Below are 23,167 nucleotides of genomic sequence, written 5' to 3' on the forward strand. Positions count from 1 at the left end.
GTGTTGGCAAACCATGTGACAGCTGTGTGACCGGTTTTAATATTAAAAAAAAACGGACTTCCTAAAATATGTAATTTGTAGCGGATGACCTCACTTTGGATCGTTCCATCTGTGTGACTAGTCGTAGTGAAAGATCCAACATTTGGTCAGAATGATAATCCTCTCACTTATCAGCTGCCCGTTGATGGTTCTCCAGACATGACGCTCCTATTTCCTCCTGACCCAATTTCAGAGTTTGCTTTGGATGCAGCTTGTGGTTTACTGTGTCAACCCACTGCATGTGGATGCCATAAATGTGTGATTTATGACGGACCCATGTAGACTGCAGCTCTGGCTCAGCCTTGTGTTAAACTTGCTCAAGACCTAAATAAGTACCTGATTTTACTGTGTGGTCTGTAAAAAGCAGGATAGAGCTGTGGTGTATTGTATATTCACCTCTACGTCTTAAGGCCAAACCTCGATGATGAAATTTTTTATAGAGATAAGCGAACTATAACTCAGGAAACTTGGAGCTGTTAAAAGATATGGTTTTAATCTGTTTTCTAAATGTTTCAGAGTGACCGTCATAAGCTGTAGTAGAGCACCTACACGTGAAATGTGTTGTTTGCTTCCTGTGAGAAACAGTCTTGTCTGTTGTGTATCAGGGCCGCGGTTCAGAGGTTGGCTGGAAGTGCGATTGGGACCCGCAGCCAGGAGAGAAGGTCCTGCAGGATAGAAAGGAGAGGAGAGGGCTGGAGAGGCAGCTCCAAGAGATCCAACAGCAGCTGGAGATCCTGGGCCACAGCCCAGAGATGACTGTAAGTTCAAAACAGCTACGTTCATTCACACACACGCACACACACACACAGAAGTTTCTCCCGGTCTTCAGAGCACGTTACACTGACTTGCACTCATTTCCTGGGGACTTGCTATAAATCATCTTAATCATAACTTAAATCAAATTAAAGCAAAGCGGAATGATCACACAACAAAACACATTGAATTCACTCGAGTAAGTGTGTCCACACAGTGTCTGTGTTACAACACTCCTCAGAGGTTCTGCTCGTAGACATGTGAGTGAAAAAAGTATTTCAAGCTCACAGCTCATACGTCATTCTCACAGGGGGGACGATGAAATCACATGAAATAATCGTGTCTCTGCAGGCCCGTAATATTTCCTCTTTTTCTTCATTTTACTTCTTTCTCTTTGTATCACTAACTGGCTCAATATACAGTTTAATATGAGTTGTCATAGGCTGTTTTTGAACAGAGCGATATAGTTCTCGTTCTGCTGTTATTTGTATGCGGCCTTGTTCTGAGGGCGAGGATGGACGTGTACTACACTGATAGCTTTGTGTCCTCCGTGGTGTTTTCATTGCTTTCAAGCATTCTTCTCAGAGATCCGATGTCCGCGCTCCATAGCGTTTCCTGGAAACCATTGAGCTGTGTCTGGTTTTAAGAGCCGCTGTAGAGTTACAACCACAGAACGGTCGCTCTCTCTCCCAAAACCCAGTAGCTAAAGGCGCAACACAAGAATGTTCCATGAAACAAAGGTGAATAGGCCTGATTTCTGCTGTCTCTGACATTTATTCCTTTGAAAACACGTGATAAATTCATCGGTTTGACTTAGTCATTGTTCAGTTGGGTAAGCTTCTTTCGGTCTTGCGCAACAACCTACCTGTTTGTTTTCGTTTAAGTGCTGCTGTGGATGGAGGACACATTTAAATGTATCATCCAACACATCTTTTCTAACACTGATGAACCACAGTGTGAGGTATATGCCTAATTTTAACATAAAAGATGCACAGTGAGGTAATAAACTCCACTAACGTGTGTAGTGTGCGCCACTCCCTTACATCAAACAAGGCACCATGCCAAGAAACCTCAAACCTATTCCCGGTCTTAATAAGCAGAAACAAAGGGAATTTCTTTGCCAATTAAGTCAAGCTTATAGGAAACTGTTCTTTCATTATAATTACATAACATCAAAACCACCAGTCTCTTAACAACTGGTGCTGAACACACTTTGCATTTAGCTGTGTGTCACTGCAGTGTGTGTCTGCAATGTAAACAGCATCCTCACTGTGTACGTTCATAGTGCTACCAGGCTTGTTTTGTGGTTGGAGGAGATTTATTTGTGCGGAATTTGCGTGGGAGGGCATTCTTAAACACTTTCACACAGCTACAGTTGCTCATAAAGTTGATTTGTATAACATCCGTAACTCAAGCGTCTCCTCACAGTCCTTTTGCACCTGAAGTGTGTACCAACCACGCAGGGGTTGTGCATAGTTCTCTGGTGGATTTAACAGCACAATAACTAAGAGGGGGTCAGTTTGTTTTTTTGTTGTGTTGCTTTGAGCAATAAAGTCAGAGTCCTAGGGAAAGAATATCCTTTCAGATCAAGCAAGTATTCCTCAAAGCTGCTAATACTGGTATGATTAAAAAATACATACTTTTCATGTCATAGTGCTCCACATTTGCAAAGTAGACACCAAGTGTGTAGTCTGGCACGCACCCTAACAAAGCCAGGTAAAGCAAGAGAGGACGCTGACATTTCCTACATGCGCTGCAAGCAGTTGACCAATCACAAAGTTGGCCAACTGGGCCAGTCAGAGCAGATTGGGCTTCATCTGGAGGGGGGGCTTTAAAGAGACAGGAGCTAAAACCAAGTGTTTCAGGCAGAGGCTGAAAAGAAGAACTGCAGCAATGGACAGTGAGGAAAGTGGTGCATTTTCTGAACATAAGAGCATGTAAAAAAAAATGTGGGTAATAACCCGAATTAAAATTATGAACATGAGCATGTATATGTCTCCTTTAAAATATTTGTTCATCATTTTGAAAGATGTAGGTACTTCTTAAAAGAGTAAAATGAGGAGAGCAATAACACTGTAAAGTGAGAAACAAGAGATACTTATAGCTTAGCTTGTGATATCAATGGTCTCAACTAACTCCACAAGAATATAAATAAGCATATTCCCCAAAGTGCCAAACATTTCCCTTATGTACGAGTATTGGTAGCATTTTTAATTATTCTTTCAATTTAGAACCAGATTTTTCTCTTTTCACGAGCAAGGCTCCAGTTCCCGAACAGTAAACCACTAATACTGCCTCATAGGAGTCGATCGTAATTATTTTGAATATTCAGTCCAAAATTAAACGTATAAAAGCTGGGATGCATTGGCCCGGATGACGCTGTTTGCTTCTCTGTCCGTCAAGACTTTTCAAGGAGCAGTTTTATCTTTGTCCACTTATAGTCGGTGATGACAGGAGCAACAACTTTGAATCTTGAATTCCAGAGGAGGAAGCCAATGTAAGAGGTTGACAGTCTGTGAATTTGCTTTAGCAATATGTTTGCAATAAAAATGTTTTACTGTACCATATATCTGCAAAAAAAACCCAGAGATGGATTGGATATTAAATGTTTTCCCTGCAAGTGGGAACCGTGCTGCTCTGTGTTTAGTCTGGCCAGCTGCTGCAGCGCACCACTTACTGCAGAGGTGGAAAATGTCTCATGCGTTGTAGCTGTGGCTACAGATTCCTTCACTACTTCAGCCTGATTGATTCCAGTGTGTGATGTTAAGAAATCAAGTGTTTGTCCGGAGAGTTACCTGGTGATTTATTCAAACAAAAGCCGTGTTAATGTGGATTCAGATCTGAGACCAGTGATTGTGTGCGTCATCTCTGCTTCTCCCTCCTCTCCATCCAAGCAAGACCCCTTCCAGTGCAGGTCACTGCTTTGCCAAAGAATCTCCCCTTTCACCTTTAGATTTCTTCTTTAGCTGTTTGTCTGTGCACGAAAGGCTCCGTCCTTTCCTCTATCAAGAAAGGTGGTTTTTGTTTGACTCTTGCTGCTCTGTTATTCATTTCAAAAACAACATAGTTAAGTCGAAGTTACTCAACAATTGATCTAGAGTTTTGCTTCAACTTTAATTGGCTGCTTTCCTACATCAACTGCGAAAGGAAGGACAATCCCAACATTTACCGTAAAGCAGGATGGATTCATAAATCTGTTTAATATGGTCAACATCATCAATCATACTTTCTCTCTCATATCTCCCTCAAATTAAGGCTCTTTTGGCTCTTGTGTTTTTCTATGATACAGGAAGACAAACAGCACTCTGTGTTTTGGTCACAACTCACATATTGAGTAACTTAGGACAAATTTGTTATTTTACGTGATGCTCTGGTCTCAGATTTCAGGAGTTCACATCTTTATACACTCAATATTTGACTCTTTATTTCCACTGAGGCTGAAATATGAATTTGTTTTTCAGAACTTGTGTTAAAGGTGGTTATATCTTCATCTAATAATGTCTACACATGACACTGATTGCGTATTAAATCGAAACACACACACCTACAGCCCTTGTAGTTCAAAGGGACCACTCATCCATGACCGATCAGATCTTTCTACTTTTCAGGCCAACGTTTTGAGCCCCCAGTCGTTCTGGCAACTCAGCGGTTTTCCTCAGAATATGAGTCAGGTTTCACCAGCAAAGAGGATTCATGAAGAGAAAGGGATTCTTTACTTAAAAGGACAGTTCACCGAAAAATGAAAATTCACTCATCATCTTCCTCTCAGGGGTAAAAAGTGTTGCAGCTAAATCCAATACAATTGAAGTAACTGGGGACCCCTTCTTCAGACGTAAAAATAACCCAGAAAAAAAACATAACATGCCTCCTACTGCTTGTGTGGTGTCATCCAAGTGTACACAAGCCCCGACATTCATAATTGACTCGAAACAGCCTCATTTACACCGTGTTTTAAGCCTTAAAGTCCTCTGATAATCTTCTCAGAGGCGCTTCCATATTCTCACAGACTAAGCAGAAACCTGCACACACTCTCCCAAGGACAAGCGCGCGGTGCACGTTAGCATTGCTACGTCCGCTAGCATCACTATTTCCGGTTGTGGAATTTTAGGCTTAAAATCTGGTGTAAATGATGCCGTTTTGAGTAGAATATTAATGTTGGGGCTTCCGGACACTTGGATGACACCACACGCGCAACATGGAGGCATTTTATGCTTTGATTGAATTAATTTTCATTTTTCTGTGAGCTATCCCTTTAATACCACTCTCTTCACACTGGCGTAAGTCTTTTGTGAAGGAAAAATACAGCTGCAGTTATTATTATAACAGTATATCTGTTAAAACAGTATATCTGTTATAATAATAACTGCAGCTGTATAATGCATTTTCTTTTTCAAAAGAGAAAGTTTTTGGTCATACATTGTGTAATATAATATATAGTCTCTTCTAGTATATCATCAAATAGAATACCAAGTCAAAACAACAGAATTGGAACAAATTGAAATTCCACAAAGTGAACGTCAGACAGCACAAGTAAAGAAAAACATTTTCAGTGTCAAATATTGTGGCTTTTAAATGTCAACACAAAATATTTAGTTGATATAACATTTCAAATTTGGTATTATGTTTCTGATATAGTTCAGATTATAGTGGCAATGATTTTCTTTCATATATCAAGATTTTTTGTCAAATCACACACCATATGATGTCATTCCTGTAAACAGAACAGATTTTGAAATTGAGGATCCATGAATTATCTCTGGCAAATTTGTGAAAACATATATAAAAAAAACTTTGTTGCATTGATAAAGAAAATTATCCAAAGAAAAAAAATCCGAGATCCGCGCCTTCGTCCAGATCCAAATGTTTTGCGTAAACCTACTGACTTCTGCCAAAATGTGAAAATCTAGTTTTAAAACAGCTCAGATCTCACATGAACAACATTTGAGAGAAATCAACATTAAACTTCCACTGTGTGTTCATGACATCACTGAAGCAGTTGGAGCCTGAGAATTGAAGAGGTTATTTTCTCATTTAACGGCTCAGTCACAACAACGTGAGTAAAATACAGTATAAGTCACATGCACACAGACACAAAGACTGTGTCCACATGCACAACATTTTTTATGCATACAGCACATGTGCACGCTCCCATGTGTGAAAATAACGGGTTGAAGTGAGGATATTGGGATTCAGCCAACGATCACTTCAACATACTGCCGTCGAGGAAGTTCTGCAGAATAAACCTTAACTACATTATACTGTATAGTATCCACACTATCTGACAAACTTGTTATATCATCTAACCAAGATACATTTACAATGATGTCACAAATGCTGGCTCACATCACAAATTTGTATCAGCATCTAAAGCAAATATGGTGTAATGAAGAGAATTCCTCCCTGTATTAGTGAAGTATCGGCCCCCGGGTCTGTGGCCGATAAAGCCGAGGTATGTGACTGAAGTCAGCGACCTTGAAACCCGAGCGGCCCTGCACTGTGCGCTTACAGGAGCCAACAGTGAGCTGTACAGAGGCGGTGGTCCATTGCAGGGCAGATAGCTGTGGGGCTGAACAGCTCTGGCTTTGTCAGATTCAACTATCTGCTAGAAACTGATACAACACAAGAACTGAGAACTTTTATACTTCACTGAAGGTCAGGGGGTTCCTCCACCCTTCCATTGATTGTTGGGAGAGGAACTGTACGCCCGTGTCTGGGGGGCAAACAACACATTAAACTCATTGTCATTTTCATGCTATTCAAATGCACAAGGAAGACGAGTAAAGGCCATGACAAATGATTTTAGTAATGATGTATTACATGGCCGGTATACAGAGATAAACAACCATTCACACTCATAAACACACCTACGTTCAATTTAGAGTCTCCCAATTAACCTAACCCCCAATCTACATGTCTTGGGACTGTTTCAGCCGCAGTCCCCGGAGAAAACACATGCAGACACTGCAAGAATATGCAACCGAACCAAGAACCTTCTTGTTGTGAGGCGACAGTATTCTATCACATTGTCATTTTTCCACTATTATTTCTTTGTTGTGATTTAGCCAGTGTTCCGTATAAAATGCACGGGGTGATATTTGTAGATGAGTATTGTCTTTCCATAAAGCTGGGAATGACTCCAAAATCTGCTTCAAGTGTAACAGCTCACACAACGGCCCACATGCAGCCTTTGACTGCAGCAGCTTAAAAAAAGAAATTTGCCTGCTTGTGACCAATGTTTTAACCTCTCATGTTCTGTTCATCACTTTCGTTGTCTGATAGTATTACAGTGTTTATACACTATTTATTTACTTCTAACCAGGCTTTACATTGTTGTTTTTCTCTCACTGAGGAAAACTCAATCAAATTCCTCATGTTTACTGAACGTAGGTCTGCTGCTGCAGCTTCAGCGGATGGACTGAGATGAGCTGATGTAGCTTTAATGCTTTAGTTTAACTCTCTCTGCAGAGAGTAGACAGACATTCAGACAGAAAAACATATCAGTCATCCGCAAGGCACCCTCGTATTAAGGGTACCTGAGGTCAACCACAACTGCCACAGGTCACAGCATTTTGTCAGCACAGTAAAAAGCACTCTTTCTTTCCTTCATCTCTTTTTTCTCTCCTGTCTTTAGGAAAGTCTTAACTTTCAGTTGCCATCTCCGAGACGGCTGGTACTGGTTAAAGGCAGCTCTGGCTATTAATACTTCAGCCGGTGGGGCACTTTTTATATTGGCCCATTCACGAGCTCTCAAACAGTTACATGCCGGTAATTGACCACCAGTGATTTCATTTTTTGTGCCATACGTCTCACGTTGCAGTAATGGCTCACTTTTGTTTGTGCAAATTAATGCAATTTCAAACAAATCATTTTTTTCTGTGAGGGGTAACCATGGAAGGGAAGCTAAGTGTATGCCTAGAAGCTAAGATGTCATTAGGCATATAGTTATGTACATACACAAAGAAACATACCAAGGATCTGCCCCCCCTCCGCCATTTATGGTTGAAGGTCAAGTGCACAGGCAAAAGGCCATTTCTCTCTACATGAATGTCAAGGTACAAAAACACAGAGTGTTGCAGGGGGCATCGCTGCTGGAATGTGTCCATGGTGCCTGTGGCCTGTGGTATAAGATGACATGCGTCTAGGTAATTGCAGGGATCATAAAAGAGTAACACGGGCCAACCCCCCATGACCGAAAGGGTGTCATTACACTGTGGAGGACTTTGAACATGGACAGGATTGACTGGTAGAGATGTCTATCAGCCACTGGGACCTGGCGAGAGGCTGGAGAGTTTTCAGAGGGTGGTCGGATCAGAGGAGGAATACAGATGATCGATGGAGTATTAGCTTCAGCTAGCGGGGTGGATGAGACACAGGAATGTGATGTTGTCTTGAGCGACTCAGCGGGATTGCAAGAAAAAGGTGAAAACAACAGCACGGCCACGGGTCTGAGATAAGTCACACTGTGCTAGTTTCAATACAAGTTATTGATTATTTTCATGTGGCCGCTGTAATATGGAAAATAGGAAAACAATCTAATTTAATAATTTGTTGGATTGAAAAAATACAAAAACATCTGTGCAGAGAACCTCCCGCTGCATTGTGCATGTTTGAAAGGCAGACTGAAAGGCAGGGTAAACTCCGTAGGCAATTCTCCAGGTTTTACCTGGAAGTCATGTCTGAAAGCGACGTTATTTCTTGTTTGGATTGTTGCAATTGCATTAAAACAAAAAAACAAGATAAAAGCTAAGCTGTGAACCAATTTTCTTCCTGAAAATTGTTCTGTAAAAAAAAGTTCTGTTCTCAAAAACCCCAGAACCAAACATCTGGCACACATAGTAGCTTTTATCTCATAAACATTTAGCTGCTAAATAGCCAAATATTTCCCTCAAGAGTAAGCATTGATGAATTAGGTGTCAACCAGCACGATTCCAAATGAATCCTTATGTTGCCGTGTGAATGTACAAAAAGAAAACAGCTTAATAACACTTTGGCAACCTAATCTTTCATAAGGTGATAATGATGTGTTTAAAGATTGTTTTGTTGCCGCAATTTGGGGAAAACAACCAATGAATCCTGCTTTAAGACTTTTATCTGCTCTTATCTGGATCACGGTCAGAATGACTGGATCACAGGAGTTCCTTATTTGAAGGCCAGGGACATTCTGTTCGACTGGGATCACAGCTAGAAACACCAGCGCACATGCTGAGAGAAAGAAGACAATGATTACCTTTCTACTCCAGAGGTTTTAAAGCCCTGCTTTCCCGGACACATTTCTGGGTTATTGCTTATGTCACGAAAGGTAATGAGTTGATATTATTGGAACAAATTGACTGTTGAGTTGCAGCTGTCTAAACACAGTACAGGATCCTCACACCAAGAGATGGCAACTGTCTATGAGCATTCATGCATTGGTAAATTAGTCATGTCTCTTATTAGGAATCAAAAGTTTTGTCAAATTATTTGAAATCAAAGACTTTACTTGCTGTTGCTAAATAGAAAAAACACTTCCATGGAAACATATTGACGTCTATTAAAATTCTGAAACCCACCCCTCTCCTCATAACCTACTTTAGGAAGGCTGTCTCTCCGCCTTGAACTCACATGCAGTCCCAGAAGGCTGCCTGTGAGGAGTCGGACAAAAAAAACAAAACACAGTGGTAATATCCAACTGGAAGTGTTTTTTTCCCAGACAGCTTCCAACTAGGCACAGGGGACAATCTCAGCAGTGCACCTTATTATTATTATGTACTGCCACTGTTATCGCAGGTCATGCATTAAAGTTACATCTGGATTTGTGAAAACAGAGTTTTAAGCCCAGTAAAGAATCTTTCGTAATGGGAACAGGTCTCGGGAGGATGTTATGGAAGAAGATATGAGCAGTTAAGATGAAAAATAAAATAGATATATAGATATATATATATCGTGACTTGATTATGATCCAAAATGCAAAGTACAAGCAGTTTTTAAAAAACTGTTTCTTTTGGTTAGGTCATCTTTGGTTTGAGGTTTGTGTCGTAGGTGAGGAGCAGGATAGGAATCTCTGGATTGTGGAACCAGGTGAGGTAATGGGGTCTGGAGGCTGAGCAGGGCAGCCAATGAGGTGATGATCTAACTGCGAGCAGGAGACCAGGATAGGTGGTGAGGCAAAGATGTAATCAGGAGACAGATAACAAGGATGGAGCTTGAGGTGGCAAATAAAAAAATCGATGCTAAAATCCCTTGAGGAATCACAGACTAGAACTTGGCCATGATGATTGTACCACACGGGAGACTGAAGGGTCTGGTGGAGCACACAGGCAGACAGCGAGAAGTGCAAACTGGGGACAATCAGCCACACAAGCAACGGAGAACAGAGGCAAACACACAAAGTGAGGCAGCCCAGAGTCTAACCATGGCATCGTGACTCCTGTAATAATGTGACATTGATACTCCTACCAGAGGTCTGTGTGGAGTGGTTGTAATAAAATGGTGGGTTTCTGTGTTTTCACGCAAACACATTCTTGACTTATACTTCTAATATCGTACGTATTGTCTGTGTATTTTTGCAGAACGAGTCTGCAGACCTCACGGAGGAGGAGCTACTCAGACTGCTGGAGGAATGTGAGCTGACTGAGTGTTGGAGCCTGCAGCTGGAGACGACTGACACGACATGATGAGACCCTTCAGAAGACACACTGACCGCTTCAATCTGAAGCATAGACTGTATGATCTGAAGCCTTGTTATCAGAGAGTCCGTCTAAAATGTTACATCTTGGCTGGGACGTCGAGAGACACATGTAACAGCTCTAAGATTTATGGAGATATAACTAACATGTCTTATAGCCATTTACATAAAATGACAAAGAACAAACATGATTCACAATGTGTCAGTATTAGTAAACTTTTTATCCTAATTGGCGTTTTCAACGTATTGTTATAATTACTAGTTTTCAGGAACCAAGATTGCAGATTTCAGGTGAACAAAAGAGCAGGAGGTTCCGTTGAGTCTTCAAAAAATACAAAAAAAACTTCCAAGGCACGGCAGACAAACAGAGGGACTGGTAGTGTGAGCACAGGAGAGATGAAGTGAGCAGCAATCTCAATCTAAAAATCCCCAAAATATTAAAAGCAAGGGTAGAAAACACAGAGTCAAGAGCTTGATTACCTTGTGGGAAAACAGAGGATCTGACACACCAGGGGTTTTTATGCAACAGGAATTAGGCTGGGTAGTGAGCCAGATTGATATCAGCTGTACTTGATGATGAGGAGGGGAAACTCAGGTAGGAGGAGGGTGACTTAGCCACGCCCTGGAAAACAAACTCAGGAGATACAGGGAAAAACACCCCAGCCAGGAGAGGATGGAGAGTCATGCTGCCAGATCCTAACATATACAGCTGATTTGCCTTCTGTTGTTACCTTGCATGTTGGCATATTGGCCTATGTGTGTGTGAACAAAGTAACTTAACAACATACGGATAGATTTTCACCAGGTTGGTGGCAACAGTAACTGGGTGGGTAAAATATTGAATGGTCAAAGGTCAAGGTCGACAAAAATTTGTTCTGAAAAAACTATTTTCCAATATATCTCCATCATTATTAGGGAAACCCAAGAAGAAGTCAAATGGCATTTGTTCAAAAAAGCATATTTGGACGTATCTCAGCATCCTATATGAGCCGAAGCTTATATTGCTCAGACATGTATTCCCCATCATGTATCATTAGATAAGTGACGTCATGAACAAGTCACAAAGAAGTCCCATGTAGTTCAAAAGTCAATTTTCTCAAATATCTGCATCCTATTGAACTATTGACACGACCCAAAGCTTATATAGATATAAAATTATTTTTGATGACATAGTTGGAATGACATCACCATGACATCCCTATGAAGTCAGAAAATTACATCATATAGTGTAGTAATGATTTAACTTTGGCACAGAATAAGATATGGGAGATAATCTTATTTATTATAACATTCATCATCATATGGTTGTAATGAAATCAACATGACATCATGATGAAATGCCATTATAACAATATATTAAATAGTTTCACCTGATTGGGGTGTATACAGCGTGAATGCATCATTTGTATTTGTTTTTATATTTCTTAGCTCGAGGGCAAGGAGCAGCTGGGCCACCCTTTCTAAAAGGTATCATAGATGAGAACAGCAAATTACTGTCATTAAACCTAACAACTGTGTGCGCTCGCCACAGAATGTTCTCCTGCAAACATAAAAATTTGCCTAAAACAGTGTCTGTGGGGTCAAGTCTGGGCATGAAATATAGTACTGCGTGTTAGTTACGTGTGATCAGACATCCAGCGTGGCTGTTAATGAGGATGTATGCTCAACATGAGTGATACTCACATCCGCTTCAGCTCCAAACATTCCTGCCATTCCTACCTCTATAGGTGATCTGCTTCAGAGTGGGTCAGATTAGTAGGATCTTCTGAAACTGCAGCCTGTGTGACCTCGTTCGAGCTTTATTTTCATTTCCAAAAATCCGGACAACCCCTGACAAACGATTTCTATATCTCTAAAAATCATCCCCTTTGGTTTGTTTTGGAGATTTGCTGAAGCTGCTCAGACAGTTCCTATTTGTTCCTGCTTGCACGGCGCGAGTAGCCGGTCTGCACCTGGCTGACCTCAGCCCAGAGGTCACGCCTTTCCTCTCTCCTGGCACTCCGGACACCTACGGGCCCATTCGTCTCACTCTTCACCTCAGCCACACATTCTGACCCCATCTCACCGACAGGAATTAGCTCACATTCCTCCGGATTGAAAACACGTCAGCCAGGTGAGCCCTCTAAGGTCAAACCCAGATGAGAGGCCTGCTATCGCTATCTGCCCAGGAATCTAAACAGACGCCCCTGCACACGTCTGACAGAGCGCATGCAGTCACTTTTCAGAATGACCACACTCGGTCAGACTTGAGTTTTATACAAATTCCATATGTTTGTAACGCCTTCATTCACACATTAGTCCCCATTTTACAAACACCATCCATGTCATTGATGTGATATATTTTCAGGAGGACAGAAATTCTGCTCATTACGGGTAATGGAAACACAGTGAGCTCAGAATGGTAAGAATGAGGTCACTTCTAATGTAAAGAGACTGGCGGCATACTGAGACTGTTTGGGTTTTCTGTCATGACCCTCACTGGTGCCTTAGATTACAGCCTTTTCTGGCCCTGGGGAAGATCTAAATTAGCAGTCGGAATTCTTTTTGCAGATGATATGCTGGTGCACAGCATCACAGTCAGTGAACTGCTGATGTAGATACCTCATCTATGGTGTTTTGACAAGTTTTGTTCCACAATGCACATTCTCACTGGCATGAGTTGGGACCACAGCCACGGCTGGAAGTTCTGCCCCACAAGAAGCATGGATTGTGTCTTTTGAAGGTGTAAGGAGATGCCATCTTTCGTTTGTAATCAGATCTTTATGGATGTGCATTTTAAGTGGGTTATACTTCATGTTGAGTTTTCCTGCTGTTGACTACCGAGGATACTCCCTCTCTCCAAGGCTTCACCAGACTCGGCTAATGGGTTCCAGTCACTCGACAAAGTGTGGCCCGGCTCCCTTTGCTTCTCAATGTACGAAACTTCAATCAAAGTGGATATGACTAACTCTCCAACTTTTGTTTGCCCCCCCAAAAAGTCACCGATTGTCCAAGACACTTGGTAAGTGTTTATTGTTCACTTGACATTACAAAATAACAGGTAGGAATATAAACAGCACTTAGGGTAGAAACTATAAAACAACGTTTATAGAAAAGCTTCACTAATAATTAAAAAAAGACGTACAAAAAAAACAAAATAACAAAGACATCCTCATGTCAGTGTGCAAATAAGTTTATACAGACAGAAACGCTTCCATATGAGGCTACGCTTCTAGATAAATTATTTAAATAGCATATATCTACACAAATGAAATAACCTCAACATAAAACAGACACAATAATTTATCCAAAAAAAATGCACAGGAAATACGTCAAATACATCATAGTAAAGACAACATTTGTTTTAATCCTTTACGTTCCTGTTTGGGCTTCTTTTGCTACAAAAATATCTTATATACAGCATATGAATGATACTAAAGTCTTGCTTAAAAAAAAAAGAAGCCAACCAATTTATACTCTGTTGCTAAGAAATGTGATTCTTGTGTATTGCTGGCCTCAATACAGAAAGAATTAATGAGGTAATATTTGTACATAAAGGGTTTCATTTGATTTCCCCTTGTCAGAAATGTACACACAAGCTCAGGCACACCAGTCATGCACACTGTGCAGAAGCAACGAATGGCGATAGTGATATATTTAACTGTTTTGGTCACATGTAATGCTTTATCTTGCCACAAGTGGATAGTGATTTCATTTACTTGGTTGCTAATAACATTCTAAGATGGCAAGGTGCAAAGATGAACGAGAATTAAAGCCTCTATGATGAATACGTAAATACAAACAGCCATACTTACAATGGTTAACTCATATCAGGAAGTAGACTGGCCCTTGATGTTTACGTCCCTTGACGCTTTCAGTAAAGATTAGAGATAGGAACATAATATTTGCTAATAGTTACTGTCCAAAGCAGTGTGCGATGTGCTTGCTTTGGGGCCTGTGCTGTCCTGCATTTTGTGCGATCCTCATTTTCTTCTAGTGCTCTTTCCTGAGAAGACCAAGACTTTGGGCCAGTCCTAAGCGTCAGCTAAATACAAGACCTTGTATATACAGGTCTTTTTGAATGTGTGGGGGAGGGGTCATCAATAGAATTCAAAACAAATTTTGACTCAGTTGGGTGGCACACATGCAGAAACACACTAACACCATTCACTCTCTTTAAAAGCAACAGTCAGTCCATACTGTCCATGGTCCCTCAACGGTTCCTTCAAGGGGCATATTTACCCCGGCCTAAGAAAGTACTACTGCTTTCTTCATGCTGACACAAGCTTTGAGCCCACAGCAGATGTAGATTAATGCTCAAAAGCAAAAAAAAGGAAAATTAAAAACATCAAGCACTCTTTGGTCCCTCATCCACAGAGGAAAACCTCCAACCAACAACAGTTCAGGTGTGCAAAGCAATAAAATGTGGCCCTTTTCCAATATAGATCAGAGCACAAAGTGAGTCGGCCAATGTCTTCTGAGCAGAGCTGCGCTCAACATTTGAGTTTGGTGCAGTGGTGCAGAATCGTCATCGAACTTTCATTTGGCTTTAAATCCTGAGGTCAGTTTACCTCACTTCAGCTCACTTGCTCGTCATTCCTCCAATGTGCATTTCTCAAGGAAAAGGTCAAAGATATTTCGATCCAGGTCTCGTTTTTATATATTCATATTGACAGACTGATACATTCATCCGCAAGGCTCTGTGGTCCATTTATGTATCTGAAAGAAATGAATGACAGAATTCATGTTACAAAAAAAAGTCTAAGGTGATGAAGTTGTACTTAAGAATAAAACATCACTTATGTGCTTACCTCTGCATTCGTATTTGAGGTCTGAGAAGTAAACCATCTCCTGAGAGAAGACGTACAAGCCTAGTCGCCCACCAGCGTATGTCTTGTCAAAGATGTTTCCAGTATCAGCCATGATTCTCTTGCCTTCATACATGACCACTCTGAAAATATAAAGGTAAAACATGAGCTCCTTTTTCAAAGTAAAGTGCGCAGGTTTACAGTTGAGTGAAAGACTGCATGAGGATTTCAGCTTACCTGATAAGTCCAGTCTTGGGTCTATGGATCAGGTGCCATCTGTAGGCAGTGAAGTCCTTCCAGCCGATGTTCTTGGGGTCGTGCCACAGAGTGCGAACCTGGAGAAGAAGAATTTTAAAGGTTGATGAGAAACAGTCAAACATTGTGATAACTTCTATCTGACATCTTAAACTCAAGTCAATGAATCCAAGCTCACCTGTCCTGGGGTGTCCCCGGTGTGCCACAGGGCATTCCTCAGGTGCTCACCAGGGCCAGTGGTGGAGTTGACCACTTTGATTGACAGGCCAGAGTAGCCTTGAGCTTTTGTGGGTGTTTGGGACCAGTAGGTCTGCGTGATCTGTTTCCACATGACCGTGTAGAAGCGTGAGCTGGACTGGTAGCCAAACACAAACCCAGCGTAATCATCATCTCTGTCCGTGTTGATGAAGAATGTTCCGCTGAAATCCACCGCACTGAACTCATCATAACCTGAAGTGAGAGAGGTGATGGTTCAGAAATGGTTGGCTACTACTTAGTGTCTGTGTGTGTATTTGTAGTGAGATGTCTGTCTGTATATAACGTACCAACAGCAATGCCAGGATCACAGTTGACTGTCTGGACCAACTCCTTGCCCTGATGCCGGACCACCCAGTTGGGGTCAATCTGGGAGGTACCCTTGGGGTCCAGAGGAACCATCTGGAATCTGCGGAAGTCTGTTTCGCTGATGGCAAAGTTCTCCGGACACACGTCATTGATGTCCAGAACATTGTCTTGATCAAAATCGTCTTTGCACACATCACCACGGCCATCACCTGAAAACAAAAAATATTAATATTTTAAAAAAACATTACAAGAAGGAGCTAATTTCTAAAAGACCCGGTTTGACTCAGTGAAAGACTGACTCACCATCAGAATCCAGTTGATCAGGGTTAAAGGCCAATCGACAGTTGTCTTTTTCATCGGGGATGCCGTCATTGTCGTCATCATGGTCACAGGCATCACCCTTGCCATCCTTGTCATGGTCTGCCTGGTTGGCATTAGGGATGTAGGGGCAGTTGTCCAAGTTGTTCTGGTGACCGTCCTCGTCAATGTCCTGGTTGTTGTCGCACTTGTCTCCAATGAGATCTGAGTCCGAGTCGAACTGCAGGAGAAAATAATTAATTTATAATAAGATTTCTCAAAGACTGACTGTCACACTGTTAGACACTTGTCCTCCCTTCAAATGAGTCCCGCCACTATTTTCCCACCAGCCTCGATATGAGAGGAAGTGTGGCCCCTTGTTTTCATGTATGTAAGCAATGTCTCTTCAGATAAATGTCAAGTGTCCAACTAAGCAGAACTACATATCCATATGTATTCCAAAGGTGGATCAATAGAGAAAAGAACACGGAGCTTTGCATTGTTCTTTCCTTTAAGCTGTAACATTCCTCTCTTTCATTAAAATGTTTGCGGTGTTAATGGAACTTCAACAAAGGTACATGAGAGATTGTACTATAATGATCAGTTGCTGTAATTGGAATGCGAAAGGTGAGATCTGTCGTTACCTGATCAGGATTGTGCTCCAGAGGGCAGTTGTCACAATGGTCTCCCACACCATCTCTATCAGTATCTCTCTGGTCCACATTGTAAACATAGGGGCAGTTGTCGTTCTCATTCAGAATGCCTGTTCAATCAAAACATACTCGTCTTAGCCTTTAGGACTGTGTAACTGTTCTTTGAATGCTGAGGAAATGACAACGTTTCTTGGACAGAAGTTAGGGAAATCTCCTACCATCGCCATCAATGTCAACTGCACAGGCATCACCCTCTCCATTGTTGTCAGTGTCGGTTTGGTCAGTGTTGGCCTCGTAGACACAGTTGTCACAACTGTCGCCAACATCATCCCTGTCTGCGTCGTACTGGGCAGGGTTGTACACTCTTGGGCAATTGTCCTAAAATCATAAAGAAATATAAATTCATTTGTTAAAGTAGGTCAAAGAAATTATATGTAAAGGAACAAAACTTTGCTTTCGAGGGCTTTTTTTCTTTTCTTACTGTCACTGGAATGTGATATTCCACTGCATGAGAGCCGGTAATTTCTACCACAACATTTTTCTTGCCCAACTTGCCAAATCTACACTCAGAAATATGGGCATCAAGCCACCTCATCCTCAATCCTGGCTTCATGCTGAAATTATATTAAACAATTCCTATGCTGCTGCCTTTCCATTCTAGCTCTCTGTTGAAAGCACACAAACACGGGGACTACACATTCCTACTGCCCAGAGGAAGGATGGCTGCAGCTGATTGCTATGTCTGGTCTCTGAGGAAAGCACAGCTTGAGGCTAAATAAAACTGCTGTAATGACTCACCCTATCATCGGGGATCCTATCATTGTCATCATCATGGTCACATTCATCACCCAGGCCATCTTTGTCATGGTCTTCCTGACCAGAGTTGGGAAGGTTGGGGCAGTTATCCTATGAGGGAACAAAAGGGTGGTTAAGGAGGCAATCATCACAATAATAGAGTGCAGCTGGGTAATAATGGCCTTTGGTATTTCTGTCCACATGGGGTCTGGCTACCTTCTTGCAGTGGTAGGTAGCGTTCTCCACACACAGCAGGTTAGTGTTGGGCCATCCATCCAGGTCAGTGTCCTCGCCACAGATCAGGCCATTCCCGGCGTATCCTGGCCTGCACTCGCAGCGGAACATGGAGTCGGAGAAGACGCCCAAGTAGATGCATTTTGCATTTTTATTGCAGTCATGGGTACCATCCTGGCAAGGGTTACGAGGCGTACAAACCTGAAGAAAATAGCAGAGGATAAGCCAAAATCCAGGTAACTAGCCCACTAGCTACAAAAATAGATAGTAAGTAATAAATCAAACCTGTTTTTTAGCAGTTGCCTGTTCCACTCCTCTTCCAAAGGGCTGAGGACCAGAGAAACGTGTGGGGCAAGGCATACAGTTGTAACCAGGTTCAGTATTCTCACAGCGATGGATTCCGTTATGAGTGTGGCAAGCATCAGGTACTTCTTTACACTCATCAATGTCCTTGCAGATGACGCCATTACCACGATAGCCAAGTGGACACTTGCCACACCTGAAAGTACCATCAGGGAAGCTGGTGCACTTTGTGCCAGAGAAGCATGGGCTGGACAGACAACCATCTGTAGAAAGAAGTAATTCATTCATATTGTACTGCATGATAATAAAGGAGTCTATATCTATACTTTAAAAGGGAAATGTGTTGTGAATTAAACTTTTTAAATTTGATTTTAAATGCTCACCAATAGGACAGTCCTGTTTGTTGCACAATTGAGACGTGGTGGCATCACCAACACAGTCTTTTCCACCATATTTGGGGACGGGGTCAGAGCAGAGACGTTTGCGGGTCTGAACTCCTCCGCCACAAGTAACAGTGCAGGTGTCCCATGGTGACCAAGGTCCCCAACCTCCATTGACTGAAAGATAAATAAAAAGGAATATAAATTTTTTCGCCTCAAATGTGCACACATTGTTATATACTTTGGGGCTGAAAACTTACTAGGGCAAGGCGACTTCTGGCATATTTCAGTCTGACGTCCGTCTCCCTGGCAGTCCCTGCCATCCAACTGGGGCGTGGGAGAGTTGCAGAGGCGGATTCGGGTGATGACCCCCTCGCCACAGGTCACAGTGCATGAAGACCAGGGGGACCAGTGACTCCAACCACCATCCTGTTTGACTGTGAGCAACACACCAATTAATTCATCATGCTATGAAATTGATAATATCACTCTGGTTGTGTGATACTGTACTGTTTGTAATACTGAGTGACTTACAGCGTTTGTCACATTCCTGAGGATAGCAGTCACGGGTCTGGACAGATGTGCCCTCACAATTGCTGTTGATGCGGTCACAGGAGCGTCCACGTTGCTGGATGCCACGACCACAAGTCACTGAACAATGGGTCCATTCAGACCAGGGAGACCATCCATCCTCAGCATAGTCACTCGCTGTGGGGGGTGGGATAAAAAGTTAAAGGTTTATTACTTTGAACAAGATCAGGTGACAAATGTAATCAAAAATCGGATAAATTGAAAATTAGGCTTACGTGTTCCACAGCGAGGGCAGCACTCTCCGTCGGGCACGGTGGCATTAGCACATGGGATCAGAGGGCAGGAGATTTTGCGACACACAGTAGCAGAGTTCTGGATAAAGGAACGGTCGAATTAGTACAAGAATAACGAGTGAAATGAATGCCTGACGGGCTGTGGAAAAAACAGGCTTTCCTGGTGCTTTTCCAAGCCTAATTGCTGTATTTCACAAGGGAGTGATCTTTATCAGAGACATAACACTCCTGCTGTGTTGATAGAACTCAAGAACACTCTCCCACTAACACCTAACTAATTACACAATACACTGACACCCTTCACTAGATGTTACAGTGGGGAAAAGGAACCATGCTGCTATGTTTATAGTGCAAAAGAAGTGTTGATGGATTTCAGACAGGAGCAGTGTGATTATAACATTAACACTTCATTACAGCCAGGATACAGGAAACATAATAGATGTCTGGCCTCAGCCGACAGTTGCATTCCAGCAGGTGTGGTGACACTTACCTGGCAGGTGCACTCAGTGCAGCCGTCCACGGTCCATTCATCTTTGTCCTTGTGCACGATGCCATTGTGGAAGCAAACTCCATTGTGGATGTTCATTTGATTCATCAGCAGATTGCTGTCCTCAGACTAGGGGACGGAAAGGGAGGCAGAGAGAGAAAACGGGGTTGCTCAGGATGGAGAATGGAAAACTTTCACTTTGCCAAGGTTCCAGCACAAATGAATCACTAACCAACACTGTGATTAAGACATTGCTTGACTCTAGTGAAGCAGTGCAAATGCAATCAGCCGCCAAACATATTTGTGTATTCACATGGGTCTCATTAAGGACTTGGCCGGGGACTGCCATTACAGCGACAAGTGGCCACGCACTGGTAATGCGTAAACTGGAAGCAGGGGGGGAAAGATGGAGAGGAGAGGGGAGGAGGGGAAATAGAGGGGAGCAAATGATGACGAAGAGCAGACCCTGATGACCCTTCAAGCTTACCACTTTGCCGAGCTTCTGCGACAGCTGTTTGACAACTACACCGAGACTCTTGAGCTCCTTAAACATGCTGGCGATGTCCTCACAGGAGAGGCCACAGACAGACTGCACATCTGAATAACAGAAAAGGAGAATCCAATAAATTCTGTGTCACCTCAACTCTTAACATTTAGTAAAACAGAAGCACAGACTTGTCTCTTTGCAGAGGAGAGATCTCACCTTTGGATTTGTGGCCGGTGTAATCAGTCCTAATGGCAGGACTGGAGCCGTTGACTGGGTTGTCCAAGGTCATGACATCAGTTAAGGATGCTATTGGGGAAAGAAGAGAGAAGGCAATGAATTGTGGTAGTTTTTTTTTACATCCTTTTACACCTACATATGTTTGCATAAGATCAAGTCATTTATGGGGAAAACATATATTTTATAATTTTGATCTTAACTCTTTACCTCCACTCTGGCAACCCTTATTTCTCAGTATGGCTTCGATAGTTGTCCCAAAGACAAAGCGCACATTCTGAAGGACTCCCTGATGAAAAAAGAGTTCAAGTTCAGGTATTATGTGAGCACAAAATGCAGTGCACAAATATATATTATTTTTAATTATTAGACACATTTTTTTCATACCATGAATCTTTCCTTTACAGCCCCCTTTCCAACCCTGAGCCTGGCGATGTCTGCCACCTCCTGGGTCAGCACCTTCTGGATGGGCACATCCAGCTCTGACACGTTGATCTCCTCGCAGCCAACAAAGAGCTGAGCGCGGTCATCCTGCACGAACAATGTGATGTTCTTCCAGTGTCCGGTGGCCAAGTCTGCGTCCTCAATGGACACCACCTGCTGCTGGCTCACGGTCGAGTAGACCAAGTCCAGGGTGCTCGCCTTGCCGTTGGAGATGATCTCAAAGATGGGTCCGGATCCATCGCTCTTCTCGATGGTGAGGAGGCTGCCGCGGCTCCTCTTGAACTGCTTGAGGTTGGCGAGGAGAAGGAAGCCCCTCTCGGCCTGAATGGAGTCAAGGAGGTCCCTGAAGATGCTGTCTGGGACGGGGGGGATCAGGTCTGCGTTCAGGACCTTGTATGCGGGGCTGTAGGGGTCCGCACCTTTCACCACGCTCACCCCGTGGTTTCTCTTGCCGACTTGTGCCAGGTCGAATAAGTCATATACACTGTTATCATCACGATTCTCTGCAGCAAGACGAGAGGACAGACACCAGTCAATTATTTATTTATCGTCATAATGACTGTCTCCAAGAAGATGAAGGAAAACAAAGAAAAACAATCTAACAGAACTATAACAATGACTGTAGAACATTTGTAAAAATACAGTTTTTATTATAAAGATTAATATATTCTAAAAAAAAATGTATTGTGTAATTAACTTTCACTCTAACCTGAATATAACAGTAACAATTTAAGTCCCTTTAAGAAACATTTATTTCTATTATAAGGGAAAAGTTTTAACAGGTAAAATAAGTCAGTGAGTCATTTTCCATTCTCACCTGCCAGTCTTGCACCTTCGCACCTCCAAAGCATCAACAGCAAAAAGATGCCACACAGCATCATCTTGAAATCTCAACTAAACTGCAACCAGAATAACATCAAGTTAAACATCTATAGTCTACATCTGCTCATCAATGAATACTAATGATATTATAATAAAAAATAATCCACAAACCTTTAGAATAAAACTAACTTGCTGGGAAAGATTAAAAAAATGAAGAAGAAGAAGAGGAAAGTCCTTGGTAGTCAGATGTATTTATCCCGTCTCTCCTCCTTCAGTTCTGCTTGAAGCTCATCAGATTGGAATAAATAAAAGTGTCTCTGAGCTCCTGCTCATTTTATTCCGGTGTTTTCACTTATTCCTCTGACTTGTCTCACCAATGCAGGAGCTATTTAAACAGTTTAAGGACATTCCTTAGCTCAGTCTGCACCAATGGGAGGGTTGCAGCAGAGAGGGAGGGACTTGTTTTCTTACCTCACAGCCAGTCACAGTAATATCCGAGACTAACACACACACAGAGAGAGACACAGCGAGAGAGGGAGAGAGAGAGGAGGGATGAATGCATTCCTGAGCTGAATTTCCATCACCGGAAAAATATTTCATACACGCACCTCAGCCAAGACGTGGTCGTTTCCGGTCAAATATAAGTCTGATCACTCGTCCAATAGTGTCAAATTCATAAAAAAATGTCCTTTTCTAAAAATATTTCCCTTTTTTTCTTTCTTTCTTTTTAAATATGATCCAAAAAAATGAGTAGGCCAATTAGTTGAGTCGACGGGTAACACAAAACCAGTTAAGAGCAGATTTAAAAGTCATATAAAACTTTAAATTGGATTTCATACCCTACACTCAGATGTTAAATCCAGTTTATATTAATGACATACAGCAGACTGGTTCATGGTGCACTCCTTATGTTGCTGTTACTCGTCTGACCGCCAGGGGACTCATTGAGTAATGAATGTATTTGCCTGAGTGAGAGTGAGAGGATGATACTTGTCGCTGTGTTGTTTTTTGAAAGAAACCTTGGAAGAATAAAAAACAAACAAAACAATGAGTAGTAAAACGAAGTAACCTTGACAAGTACTTATTAAGTAATAAGGGTTTGGGTTATGGTTATAGGATATATGAATGTATACAATGACTAAAGT

The 23,167-nt window shown here is 42.1% G+C and overlaps 2 protein-coding genes across 3 annotated transcripts in view; one reads left to right on the plus strand and one right to left on the minus strand.

The window, feature by feature from the left end:
• The window catches only part of fsip1 (fibrous sheath interacting protein 1), a 29,816-nt gene extending 19,037 nt beyond the window's left edge, over window positions 1-10,779 (plus strand). The window contains exons 9-11 of one of the 2 annotated variants that reach the window (XM_034576259.1): window positions 645-797; window positions 10,341-10,444; window positions 10,497-10,779. In XM_034576259.1, coding sequence (XP_034432150.1) covers window positions 645-797; window positions 10,341-10,444; window position 10,497 — 258 coding nt within the window. In that variant the 3' untranslated portion in view covers window positions 10,498-10,779. The other variant, XM_034576260.1, reaches the window with a different exon arrangement.
• A 2,673-nt stretch (window positions 10,780-13,452) lies between these two features.
• LOC117755995 (thrombospondin-1-like) lies at window positions 13,453-22,384 on the minus strand. The gene is made up of 22 exons (XM_034576258.1): window positions 22,194-22,384; window positions 22,018-22,099; window positions 21,144-21,703; window positions 20,967-21,045; window positions 20,739-20,828; window positions 20,523-20,632; window positions 20,039-20,164; window positions 19,531-19,627; window positions 19,259-19,432; window positions 18,985-19,161; window positions 18,728-18,901; window positions 18,327-18,607; window positions 18,024-18,242; window positions 17,811-17,918; window positions 17,231-17,390; window positions 17,004-17,122; window positions 16,366-16,600; window positions 16,044-16,271; window positions 15,677-15,948; window positions 15,481-15,578; window positions 15,247-15,386; window positions 13,453-15,154 (listed from the first exon to the last, which is right to left on the minus strand). Exons 2-22 carry the CDS (start codon window positions 22,079-22,081, stop codon window positions 15,147-15,149), a joined length of 3,519 nt encoding a protein of 1,172 aa, XP_034432149.1. The 5' UTR covers window positions 22,082-22,099; window positions 22,194-22,384; the 3' UTR covers window positions 13,453-15,146.
• Window positions 22,385-23,167: the final 783 nt, after the last annotated feature.

Source organism: Hippoglossus hippoglossus, chromosome 22 (assembly GCF_009819705.1).
Source record: "Hippoglossus hippoglossus isolate fHipHip1 chromosome 22, fHipHip1.pri, whole genome shotgun sequence".
Classification (NCBI taxonomy): Eukaryota; Metazoa; Chordata; class Actinopteri; order Pleuronectiformes; family Pleuronectidae; genus Hippoglossus; species Hippoglossus hippoglossus.